Below are 13841 nucleotides of genomic sequence, written 5' to 3'. Positions count from 1 at the left end.
GAAACTGCCAGGTGTATGAACAGAGGAGGGTGAATAAGAGGTGGAAGACTGTTTTAATCACACATTAGAGAGATTGACAAGGGAATACAGGTGAAAAATTGGAGTGTGCAGAAAACAGATACAAAAAATATTCAAGGGCAGCAGAAAAATGACTTGGAGAAAGAGGCTTGGAGAACTCAGCTTTTTACTTTATCAAAAAGCCTAAGTACTGATTTGACAAGAGCATATAAGTGCCTTTGTAAAAAATAAATATTGGTAACTAAAGGGCTCTTTAATCTAGCAGAGAAGGGCAAAATGAGACCCAGCCACTCAAAACTGAAGCCAGATCCAAAGAGGAAATAAAGTACATGTCGTTAACAGGGAAGGTGATCTGCCATTAGAACACGCCAGCAAAGAACGCAGTCAGCCCATTTGCTTCAGGCCTTCAGTTCAAAACTTTTTGCCTTCCTCAAAAAGGTGCAGCAGCCAAACACAAGTTACTGAGCTCAATTTAGGAATATGCAGGTGAAATTTGTGGCCAGAGCTACAGAGTGTCAGAAGAAATGATGTAATGGTAACTTCTAACCTTGAATCTGGGACCCAGATTCCCCACCTCCCTTTTCTCTGGCCAATAGGTACTCAAATGCGGAGTAACCATCATGCCATAATAATTATACTTCTGTGATATGCATTTTGTGGCTTTTATTCTTGCACTTTTTATTTTCCTTATGGTAAAGCTCTAAGAATTTTAGAAGGTATTTTCTAAGCAGTGGGAAGAATCTGATTTAGGTACTCAACAGGCATGAGAATGAAGGGGGAAAAGGCATTTTAATACACTAAGTAGCTTTGAAAACCTCACCCTAAAATACATACATTATTAAATCGGCAAGGAAAATGGACCAGTCATATAACTTACGCAAACTACATTGTGAATTAAGGTAAGAGCCAAAGGTCCTCCTTATTTCTAGCCTCTATCACCACATATCTAAGTGCCTGACAATCCATAACATATCTATCATCAAATCATCTGTGCTAGGTAGAAAACTGCCATTAGTCAAGTTTTGACAAAGCAGAGCTGAGGCAGGCAGAGCTCTGGATCTTGTACTACCATTGCACAGCAGAATCAGAAATGTTCACATTAGTGCTGCCCTCGCTTGCTGCATTTACCCAGCCAAGGGCAGAGGTGCGGGGTCAGAGCTGGACTTCTTAGCTGGAGTAGAGCACTTCACCAGCTGGGTAGGCTAAACTTGGTATTTTTGGAGCTAGTGCTAAGTCATTTCTCTGCAGTGGAACAAACAATGAATGTGTAGACTCCCCCCAAGAGGGCCTCAGCCATGGACACGCAGGTTAGAGTAGATACAGACTTGGGAGATCTGAGTTTACTCAGCTACTGCAGAATCCTTCTGCCTTTGTAGCTTCACGTCTTCTTGTCAGACTCTTAGTCAACACCTCTGTTTGCCATTAATTGTATGTCAAGAAGTGTCTAACAATCTGCTTAATTATTGTTCCTCAGAACTTCACACCCATGGCCACTGTGCCCACCAAACAATTTCAAGCTCTGGATCACAATCAGCATAAACTCAGCTGTTCAGAGCATTATCCTAAAAAATTTTTTGCAAAGTCTGTGCAGTGTGAGGAGGCAGCAGCAGCGAAGATACTCAGACCATCGCTTTCTTTTGGCATGACAGTAAAAAAGATAAATTGGAATTATCCTAGAATTTGTTCAGTCAAATGCATGGTTTTATCAAGGGGTTGACAAAATAATTCTGGGTTATAAATTCAGATTCTTAATGAACAATGGGGTACAATCTAAATCTCACGAACTTTACAATGGAAGAAAAGAGCAAAATCCTTTCTTTACACATTTTAAAGTACAAAGACTACAAATTCAAAAATTCCTCATGTCTTGGGGTTTGGAAATTTTTAATTTTGTCCAACTTCTCTTGGGTTCTTCTTCTAGTGGCTGGCCATGTTTGGTGTTCACCTAACCCAGCCCATTTTGCCTCCACGGTGTCTTCCCACATAACGTAGATCCTACACGAAATTCTAATACATGTTCTAGGATACCCATACTCCTGTTCTCCACAGCTACATGAAGCAAATTGTTGCCTATCCAGCAAAATTCAAGCTAGCTTTTTTGTGTATATACAAGTTAATACAGTAATCACATAAAGTTTATTATATAAAATGAACATGGTCCATGGAAGATCATATAATCCTGTGTTTAAAGCACTGAACTGGAACTTGGCAGAATTGCAGCATTTTGGGCCAGCCATACAATCACTCTCTGCTTGACTGTCCATGTCTAAGCAAAGATCATGCTTATCCTCTCTTATTCTTTGTCCAACTCCTTTGGTTTAGACTGAGAACTCTTTGCGGTGTAGTATTAAGGGCAACAGGACACCCTCTCAGTTGAGGCCTGGAGATTTTTGAACAGTACCAACACCACATCTGAAAAATCAAAATATTTGCTGCTTTTAGATAGATGGCTTTGTTTTAGCTTCTCAGAAGAGGGGCAGAAAGAACCGGTGTTTGGATCAGAAATGTCTGCGAACTCCGAACTTCTGGGACATCATGCCTTGGTTCAAGAAATTCTTGCTTTAAACTGCCTTTTAGCAGACTGCACCTTCTTCTGAAGGAGCTCTGTGATATTCCACCTGAACAGACTGCAGTCTGCTAGCAGACTCAATTCTCATGTTCAAGTGAATTATACAAAGATGAACTCTAACTGCAAATATGCATCACAGCCCACATGGCCGAATGCCAGCGGCTCACTGCTGAGTAACCTGCCCAGCCCCAGACCCCACTGCAAGATGTTACCCCTGGCTTGCCACCACTCTGCTCCTTGATGTGACACAAATTGTGTCCTCTCCAGCAGTGAAATCACCTTCAAATTTCATGCAGAGCAAGTCTAATAACTTGGACAGGGGGCCTTTGAAATGGCTTGCTCGGTAGTGCTTACACACTTGTGGTGGTGGATCTAAACTGTTGCAAATTTACAAGCTCAAGCTGGTGTCAGATGCTCCCTGTGTGGATTTCACATGATGCAAACAAATTTACCCATAGCATCACTGTAGCAAAGCAAAACTTACCTCTGTTTTCCCTTTACTTTGACAGGACCTCCTGGTGTCTTCATCTGAACCCCATGCTGTTGCCTGAGAAACCAAAAAGCACAAGTCACATGACAATGCCACCAACCACCACGTCTGGAGACTCCCAAAGCAAGAGCAAGTATCACCAGCCAAAAAAAAAGCAGCATAGTGATGGTAAACATGTATCTCGCTCCCACTGTGCTCACAGTACACACAAATGATAAATAGATGAGAAGTCCAGAGGCAGAAGGAACTGGAATGTTAACAGGGGACAGACTTTAATTTACATGTAAATATAACTTATCGTCATTCAACTGGAAGGTCCAAGACACAAGCCCTGTACACTGAGCCATCACCCTTTTTCAAAGAGGACAGTGCTGTATAAAACCACCAGCTTTCATCACCAAAACGAAAACCTTCCCTACAGCAACGTCCAGTAGTTCTGCGCAAATCTGCTTGTCTCCTTAAATTTACCCACAAGATTATCACCTTCTAAGTAAACCTGCAGCGAAGTGAGCTGGATAAAACAACAACTGGGAGCTGACAGGTGAAACCCGGAGAGATGGGAAGTGAGGAGAAAGGCTGGATGGTGATTTGTGATGGCAGACTAGTGGGGTCAGATCCTGAGGTGGAGTAAAACGCATTAGGGCTAAGGGCACTATTGACTGGGGGCTGCGAGACCTGGACTGAGAGCACGTGGGATCCCCAGTTGGTTCTGACTGACTCTTTCGGAGAGAAGAGGCCCCTTCCCTTGCAAGAAAAGTCAAGACCGGCAAAGCTGCATTAGAGAGAAATTTTAGATTTAAAATATTCAGCAACATACCCAACCATTCAGTGCCCTCTGCAATTTTCCTCCCTTCAGCACTTTTTTAAAATAGTCCTAACAAATTCAAGCAGGTATTGTTAGCTGGAGGTGAAAATACATATAAACATCCGTACTATACATAATACATCATTCTGAGTACAAGAAAAATAGCTCTGTTACATAGGGAAAGGCCAGGCTCGAAAAGTTCAGATACACATCCAAAGCTCCCCTAAAAGAGCCAGGATTTCTTTGTTTTTCCCCAGTCCATTACCAATGCAGGAAATAGCTTCAAAGTTCGGTCCGGATCTGAACTCTTCTTGAACCTTCTCACTGCAGCCAATATATTTTTTTAAACTCTGGGCTTCCATAGAAATTGTCCCCTCGACACATGATAAATCCTGTTTTTTCAGGAGAAAGATGGGAGACCAGTAAGAAGAGGGGATCAATTTTCCCACCCCCAGCTCAGGTCCATGAAGACACCGGCTCAGAACTGCAAGAAATGCCACCACCCAGGAAATGCATTTATACAAAACATTGGGGGAAGGGATATTTCTACCTCACCCAGAAAAAAATGGTATCTTCTCCATTAGCTGAGCATTCAGTTCAATTTGGCTTGCAGTAAGACTTTATGAGCACAGGCAAAGATCTGGTGGGAGAAGGGAAGAGCACAGATCTTTCCCTGGGAGTCGCTTGGGAAGTACCTCCCATGTACTGTAGTCCAATCCAGGCTGAAGGCCAAAAGCTTGTGCCTCAGAAGTGTTTTTGTGAGAGCTGGGATAAGTCCTTGCTGGAAAGGATCATTTAGCCATATCCTGAGAGGGGATATGCCACTGGATGAGAGAGCTCACGTCAATAAGCCATCACAGGAGAGCAAGGAATTTTGACTGGTGACTCCCAGGAGCCCTTGACATCTGCAAAACAACTGCGCAGCAGCATTTTGATCCCCTGCCCCAAATCTACCCCATATTCACCTAACCACAGTATCCTTGAACTTTGGATCAATTTTTTACAACCTTAAAAAAAAAAAAAATCCAGAAAAGAGACGGGTTATTAGGTGGCTCTTCTTCCCATTTCAAAAACAGAGACAGAGCACTCTCCATTATACAGCCCAGTTTACCTTAACAGTGCTCGACAGGACAAAATGAAAACAAAAATCATTGGTTACTTCAGCAATCAATGCTGCTTCTCTGCAAATACTCTGCGTCTTCTGGGATTGCAGCAACGCAAGAGAAGAATTTGGCCTCCTAGGGGACACCTAGCTCTTCCTGCCAGACACCTGCACCGCAGAGCTTTGAGGCATGTTGCAAACATAGCTCATGTCAGAGCACTGGTCCCCTCCAGCTATGTTCTTGGTGCCTAAATGTTTTCTTTTATTAGGCAACACTGCCCTTCAGCTTTCTGAAGCACTACCTTGATGAGTGGAGTGATAACAGAAGTTCTTGGTGATGGCCCAAATTATAGGAACATGTTGTTTGTGACTGCACCATTAGTCAGGGTGCACTTCATTAGAGCTAAGAGGATAATTAAGCAATATGGCAATCCAGAGCATGTTTTACAAGTCCCACACATGTCTTTGATGGGACAGGGAGGAGCTAGTTTGAGGGCTGAGTAACTCCAATGACCTCTAGTGACTCAAAGAAAATATTCATGACCCTACAAAGCAGAACATCTTGTCAATAATAAAAATATAATTGCAAAGCCAAGGCGCTAAGGTGTATTTAAATAATTGTACTGCAAGGTATGAATATGCACCAGTCAGCTGACCTACAGCCTAGACAAGTCCTTCTGCTGGGCTCCCAGGAGCCCACACACATCTGTGGTCATGGCCTTTGGCTGGACGTGGTAAGTGGACCTGGGCAGGCTCAGACCTCTGAGCCTGAGGCTTTCACATGAGCTTTCCAGCATTGTTTGGTTTCTTTACATGACAGATCAGCTGTCTTTTCAGATCAAAATGTCACACCCTTGTCATCTCTGTTGTCTTGGGCTTCTCTGTGCAAATTCCCTGTGTAATGCTGGTGCTCTACTTCCTGCATCTCAGTGGTATGCCCAACCCAAGCCCCTCCTTCCCAGATGAAATTTTCTTCCTCTGCCTTAGATTCATTTTGTCCCAGTATCAAACGACATCCTGCACATTTGACAGAGAAAGCTTCAGAAAGATCCCTCTCTTCTGGAGTGCATCTGTTTCTACCCATGTGTTTCTCAGTGAGGCAGACACTGACTTAACACTTGTGTAGCACTACAGCACTGTAAGGGATGCTTTGTGCTTTTGCCCCCTTACCTGATCATACCGCTTCTCAATAGCCGGCCTCTTGCACACGGACTTAGGTGCCTCCCCTCCCTTTCCTCATCTCCCTCAATAAACCAAATTAATACTATTTCTTTTTACTGCTGAAAGCTGCCTCTGCACACTTGGATGAGGTACAAACTGTATCCACCAGAAGTTTTTGGTCAGTCAGTTGGGTCATCATCCTGAATTTATGATTCATTTTCTCAGCTGAGACATTTAAGTTCCCCAGCTCCAGAAAACACATCTGGCATTATTTTTGTACCTCCCGCTACATGTCAGTCAAAAGCAGTAGAGTAGACACCTCTGAACCCATGTGGCAATAAAACAACTTTCATGGCATGGGTCATGGAAAACAGAGCCTGCATGAAGATGTGACAAACCTGGGAGCAAGGCTACATACAAACACAGGACAGTACGTACTTTCTCCTAGCTGCTTCCCTACTTGCCATGTGCTTAAGCAACCAAGCAAATGCTTTTTTAGGCTGTGAGGATGTTAGCAATTCCTCTTCTTACATCCTTACCAAAAGCACTCCAGCTCCTCATGCTACCTCCTTACAAGCTCTCCAGCATCTCTTCCCTCCTGCCATTTCCAGAAGAAATCAGTTTCTAACAGTGTTCCCAGCCACTCTGAGGACCTTCTCTACAACCACATGGCCCATGTGCAGAATGGGGGAACACCAGATTCATATGCCATATGAATGAAACAACCAGCTCAGGGCTGCAGCTGCTGTGTAAGACAAGAGCCATGCATACCACGAGCAGGACTGCCCAGCCACCTGTGCAGACAGGCATGAGAGTACTAGCGACTTTGTCCCTGAACTGAAAATGCAATTAAATGTGCCTTCCTTCAGCCTATTTGCATGGACACCTGGTTCTTCACATCTCTTTTTCTGTTCTTGAGTTCTATGTTGGCAGATTTTATCAATGAAAAAAAAAAAAAAGGAGGTTGTGTGTTATTTCTGCACCTTTAGGAAGTCACATGAAAGAGAACAATCACAGGAGAAGCAGTCATGTGTACAACCACATGTACCTGGTGCAACACCGCCCAACTAGAAATTAACAGAAATGGGCCACAATGGCTAAGCTCAGTGCATATCTGAATATTCAAATGTCACAGACACAGAAAGAAAGAGTTAATGTCTCTTCTAATAAATTACAAGCATCACAGTTTGCTCTCAGTTCAGAGAGCAAACCGAGCAGATCAACAGCGCTCTAGAAATTCTAGCTCGTCATGTGCTGTCAAATCAGTTATTCAGTATGCACTGCTGAGAGGAGCTTTCTAGATACATTTATTTAATTACCTGCACATCCCAGTGTTGGCATCCAAGGTACTACCTGTCACTAGCAAGTCCTGTTATCAATAGTTATGTGCATCCTCAAATGCTGATGTGAAAATCTCTTTGACTTCTATGGACCAGCTTTTACATTCAGGCCAGCAATTTATAATTACTTCAAATACCACATATGAATTTAATAGATTAAGCATACACTAATCCCTGCACTGTACTTGCACAACAGAGGTGGCAGGTTTTTGTGCAAAACCAGAACATTGCTTTAAAACTGGAAAGTGAAGACTGGAGGAGAATAGCTTACATGCATATTTATTGGGTAAATTAAACCCCTTTTTAATTTCTAAAGTCTTTTATTACAAACCTATCCATCTGTTACAACCTCACTTCCATTAAATAAGTACTCCATGCGAGCTACTGGCAGCCTTGCATGCCTGCAGACAGACCCAGAATCATGTTGTTCTCTCCTATTAGGGCAAAAAAGTGTAATACAAAAATGTGCATTGTGTATGTTTGGAAGTAGACGAAAAAACAAGTACAGACTTACTGAAAAAAAAAACAGGGACTCATTCTGTGAGATGCCCAGCATTTCCCAAAAAGGTACTGAGTTCCTCAGGTTTCTGCTAATGTCAGCAGAAGCAGAAGCAGCACCTTGTGTCCCACGCTTGGGTCTGCAGGGATTGCTAATGGCAGGAGCTTCCATTTCCATCAACTCTCCACAGTGCCCACAGGAGACTTCTCCATCTGCCCACGGAGTAAGAGGTGATTTTGGTTCTCTGCTTGTGCCGTGCAGCACACCCCGAGCGGAGTCTGCCAGTCACATCACCCTTTGCTGAGTTATGCATGAGGAAGGAGGGCAGGAGGTGGTGTGATATGACAGTTATTGTTCACTAGAGACCTGAGCTGGCAGAATCATTTCTTTCCCTGTGTATTTATTTACATCTTCCTTTCCAGTAACTGTACAAGGCACTAGTATGTTCAGAGAAATGTACCTCTGGAAAAAAAAGACTTGCTTCGAAGGCAGCTTCCTGGATTCCTTATACCAGCCCAAAATATCTGCATTTCTTATTTACATTTACAAATTATTTTTGGATCAGCTCATTTCACAGCAAGGTATGGAAACTTTTCTCCAAGTCTGGGGAGAGAGGAACATGGAGGGACCATGTTTCTGCACTGCATTTTGTATCTGCCAACTTTCATGGAAATAAAGCACATATTTACATACCCTAACGGACCAGTTTAGCTTAACCCCATGCTTAAGGACTTTGCTAAATTGGGGTGCAGACCAAGTCCTTCACGCAGTGGCTGCTCAGAGGCCAGTTCATTCCCCTACAAGATGTCAGCCTCAATCTTTTCATCCATACTGATGAACAGATTTCAGAGCTCTAAAACATTACCCATAGATCTTGCTGATAATGACAAATCCATTTCATAAGTTTAATTCTATGTTTCTGTATACTTTGCAGTCTCTACACAAGATAGCACCAGTGTAAATCTACCCTTCCCTGGGCAAATTCTACAGCATTTAAAAGAAATTGGCAAGTGCTGGGTCTTATAGCACTTAGAAGAAAAAAAAAATCTTTGAAAGAAGTTCTGTAGGCTGGATCCAGAAAATCCATGAAAAGGTTCTTGTTTAACTTAGGTTTCTATGATATGTACTGTAAAAACATTTCTACAACACTTTAGCTATTTTTTCCCTATTTAATCCTCCAGGACTTCTCCATAAAGACTTGCTGCGTTAGTCTAAAAGTGGAAAGTTAAATTCCCTTTTTGAAGCATTGGCTTTTGTCTCTTGAGGACAAGGCACATTTACAGTGCTCTATAAATAATAACTTACTGAAATCTAACTTCTTAATAATAAAGCACAGTAGCTTAATACCCTAGAGGCCATTTCTGAAGTTTCAACACTGGTAATTTATTAAAACTGCGATAAACATGTCTGATAAACAGATAACTAATACCGAAATAACATAATGCCAAGCTTCAATAAATAGTTCTGCTACATACTGCAGTATACAAATTACAGATCACTGCTGCGTGCAGTGACAAGTATGAGGAATGATCACAGGATTCACTCAATTCATTGCGGGGAGATGAGGGGGCCTGGATGAAGGGAATTGCATTGTCTTTTATCAAATTATTAAATAATTTCCCTTAAGTGATCTCAGATCCTTCGAGATGCAGTAAAACTCAAGCTGCTTGCTTCATTTAAACTGAGTACCCATAGTGCCTATCAACAGACTGGCCCAGCCCACAGCTCTTCTGGAGTGGCTGGACAGTAAGTCAGCTGGGGAAGACCTCAACATGTAACACTTAAAAGATGGAGGTTGACAAACATGCAAAAAAAATCCATCAGTGGGTTCCAGTTCCCATTTACCTTAATCTCTGAATCATACCTTCTCTCTATAAACAAAAGTCAGCCTCTTACTATACTGGGACTGATTTTGGACTGGTATTTATTGGCTGCTGAAGACGATCACTCGCTCTGTTCACGTCAGAGCAGAAGTGGATGCTACATACTGGCATAATAAGGATGGAATAATTCATCAGAAAGAAGGATTTTCTCATTTTAAGAATGGATCTTTAACTCAGCTCCAAGTAATACCGTCTTTGGATATTCACGTTCCTCTATCTCATGGGCTCTTATCACATTCTTACAAAGAGAAATACAATAGTCTGAAGGAAGCTCCTCCGCTCTGGCTCACCTGTTGTACAAAAATTACATAAATGGTGTACATCTCCACCCACTAGTCAGGGAGGAGAGTTTCCAGGAGGTCTGATTACGTTCTCTTTGTTGGTTTCATTCTTAAGCCTCACTGATTTAGTGTAGAGCTGTCCTCCCACCTTGTGTTTGCAGACTGTGGGCACAGATGGACGGAGCATCACTGTAACACCCGGCAGAACAGGGCCTCAGCCTCCATGTATGGGAGCTCTACTTTCTCTGATCAAGTTATCCTAGCCCAATGAGCTCTGTACATCAGTACTGAGTACTGTACATCAGCTGAGTCATGGTAACCCACTCTGCTCATGGTTCTGTCTTATTGGAGATGCAAGGTAAAATACTTGTTTAAATCCTTCACAGTCTTCCTCATGCGCAGAGAGCACATGCCAGTAACACAGCTCTGTGGCAAGCTGTAAGCTCGTGTACCTCTGTTGTGTGTCTGTGCCTACAGATACAACCTGTTTTCAACTGCAAATGTTACCAACTCCTTTTTGAGGGTAAGTTTTCAGCTGCTTTGAGTTCTTCTTGGATGGTCAGTGCTACTGATTTTCTCTCACAGCTTCAAAATCCCTTGTTATTTATTTGTATTATAGGAGCACGTAGAGGCATGAACTGAGATTGTGACCCCATATTTCTAGGCAATATACAAACATGCTGTGGGAGAGAATTTCTGTCTGAGAGCACTTACAAGCTAAACAGACAACACAGGCACATGGGAGCAAAGGAAAACTAGAAGCACAGAGGTCAACTGAATAGGAAAAGCCACTGAGCATGTCAGAGGCAGAGATAAGCACTGAACTTTGCTCTCTTGAGGACTAAAAACTTTCCTGTCTACCACAAAACGAGTTCTTAGATAGCATTTTTTTGCTAGTATCACAAAATGCATCCACTGAATCGGTGGTGCACATAGGGAGCAGGTTTAGAGAGTAGAACCACGGGCAAGACGCCACGCATCCTGTCCTCTTCTTTCTGACATCTTTGGGCAAGGCCACAGTCTAATGTACAAAAAGAAATTTGAGTTTCGGTGCCTTCGACTTCCATTTGTCCCACAGAAGATTCATTTAAACAACACATGGTCTGTAAATCAGACGTTTCCCCTCTCTGCAGTGTCAGGTAGGAATTTACAGCTCCAGACCATGCATTTCCTTATCTGAAGGGAGCATTGTGTGAGGCTTAACAGATCGTGGTTTCTACAGTGTACCCAAATGGAAAGTACTGTACAAGTACAAAGTTTTATTATTAAAGACAATTGTCTAAAGCTTTAGTAAAGAACATTTGATACCAAGTACTAAAACTAAAACAGTCTTTTCTAAGATAAACAATATAGATAGTCACATCCAGGCTACAACTTGTACTTTTCAGCTCTTTGGGAATTTTAGTGTACAAAGGACAGCTTATAATGGAGCAGCCAGCTCAACCTTGAGGACGTACTGTCAAATTAAAATTCCTATCTATCTGAAGCAAGCAGATTGACTTGCCAGTGCTTTAAGCATACTTTCAGTAACCCTGGTGTAAAACATTTGTAACTCGATGATGAATTCCACACAAAGGAGAATTTGAGCTTTTTTACATAATGGAACTTTCTCTGTCATCCAAATTTACAGTTTTTGTAGTGCCCGTGAGCCTCCATCATAGCCCAGGACTCCCTGTGCAAGCCTGTGTAGGTATAGCCTTGCCAAAATGTATTATAAGCAAAGTGTAATAATATACGAGGCATCAGGTAGCAGCGGGCGGCAGAGCACAGAGACAACGGTCTTGGCTCACCAGCCATGTAACTCATCCTGAGGTTTTGGTAACCAGAAGAGTTTTAGTATACCAAGGATGGGATTCTTCCGAGACACAAAGAGGACATGTGGGAGAAAGCAAGAGGAGAAGGCACATTAACCAAGGGGGAAAGAGATGCTGGCTTCATGGGCTGATTCAAAGTGGGGTGAGCCTCTTATGGGAAGTGATAAGCAGGTCTGTGAAAGACCCATAAAATTAATACAAGCACTAATGCAATGCAACAAGGATACGCCCCAAAGAGAGGGGAATCAGTGGAAGGGTGCAAAGACACCGGTGATCCAGCAACACGAGGAGCTATGGATGTGATGCTATACCTGAACAGAAGGGCTTGTGGAAGCCAGGAATGATGCACAGATTACAGGTTTTAGCAACAGATCGGATTGCAGTGCTGTCCATAAGGGTAAAGAAAGAAGGAGTATCCGCTCTGCTGTGGCTATGTGCCGAGCTTAGACTGACAGCTACATATTTATGCAGCAACGTTAGATGAACATGTCAACATGTTACTTTGGAAGAAAGATACAGCTCTGAAGGAGAGAGATAAAGATGGCACTGGATTTCTGTTTCCACTATCTAGTGTTTGTATTTTTATCATCCTATGTAAAGAAAAATGTCAGCCTGTGACAATGATTTCATTTTGCTGATGACCTACTTCATTTTGCTTGAAAGTGCTTAACACTGCAATGATTTAGTTGCAAGTACTATATGGGAATGCTTATCTTTTTTTGAGGATAACTTAATCCATTGGATATTTCTATTGCTTTTGAGCATGCAAAAGCATGGACAGGGCCAAATGCAAACTGATAGTCTTAGTTTAAGCTTAATAGTTTAAGCTTGATTTAACTTAGTTTTAAGCTTAACTTAGTTTTAGTCTTAATCTTAGTTTTAAGCTTAACTGGGACATTTGGCATGCTAGTAAAAACGACCTTAAAGCTCTCACCTGTAGCCAGTTGAGAATGAATGGCAACATCCAGAACTGGAGAACAACACAAGGGGATGTTAAGGAAGGATGACTTACAGTGTTTGCTATTACTGAAGATCAAAAGCATAGAGAATCCGAGATAAGACTTTTAGCATACTGGGTAATTAACAGCCACAGTGGAATTTGGTTTCTTGCCATGTCACATTCAGTTTATAGCTTATGACAACAAACATTTACTAAATGTACTGGAGATTACGGATTTATCATAAGATTATATGATAAATCAATAAAATAACTAAATAAAGAGGTTAAAATACACTCAGTCAAAAACGATTAAACAAAAATTCCACTGCAGTCAAGCACCGGTCAGGAACATAAGCACAGGCGATGCACACGCAGGTGCAGTTGACACTGGCCAGGTGGGTACCACACAGCACTATTCCTCACACCACCAGCATTGTTTATTCTGTAAAGAACAGGGGGTTTTGTGGGTTTTTTTTTTCTTTCAGTTGCTACAAACAAGGTATAACAAGCTATTTCTAAGAAGCGAGCCAACGAATGGAGTCACAGCAATGGTTGCCCGTGATAAAGTGGAGGCCATTCTTCCTTCAAGGCCCCTCTACCGCCAAAAGATGTCCATCTCCACCCCTTTATGTTCTTTGGCAGAGTCGCCATTCAGAACAAAATCCCTCCTTCCTCTTTGTGGGCTTCACTGATGGATGTGACAAGACTTCCAAGCAGCCTCCTCTAACTGTTTTGCACAATGATTTCTGGAGTAGGAGGTTCAAAAACCCTTCCAATGGACCAGCCCATATTCAGTACAAAATCAATTTACCATGGCTATAGTCTCCTTTGTATTTCTGCATCAAGCAAGGCGATTTTATTCTCATTCATCTTTCTGCTCTGGGTTTCCTTGCCATTGTGCCTCTTTGAAGCTCACTGCTATGTAGAGATGTTAAGGGT

The 13841-nt window shown here is 42.3% G+C and overlaps 1 protein-coding gene across 1 annotated transcript in view; it reads right to left on the bottom strand.

Moving 5' to 3' along the window:
* Window positions 1-13841, bottom strand: part of SEMA5B (semaphorin 5B) — a 275812-nt gene that overhangs the window by 76089 nt on the left and 185882 nt on the right. The window contains exon 7 of the mRNA XM_072874250.1: window positions 3072-3134. Coding sequence (XP_072730351.1) covers window positions 3072-3134 — 63 coding nt within the window. The remainder of the gene's footprint in view (window positions 1-3071; window positions 3135-13841) is intronic.

The sequence above is a fragment of the Ciconia boyciana genome, chromosome 10, assembly GCF_034638445.1.
Source record: "Ciconia boyciana chromosome 10, ASM3463844v1, whole genome shotgun sequence".
NCBI classification, from domain to species: domain Eukaryota; kingdom Metazoa; phylum Chordata; class Aves; order Ciconiiformes; family Ciconiidae; genus Ciconia; species Ciconia boyciana.
Note: the sequence above shows the minus strand (reverse complement) of the source record. Positions and strands in the feature narration are given on the sequence as shown.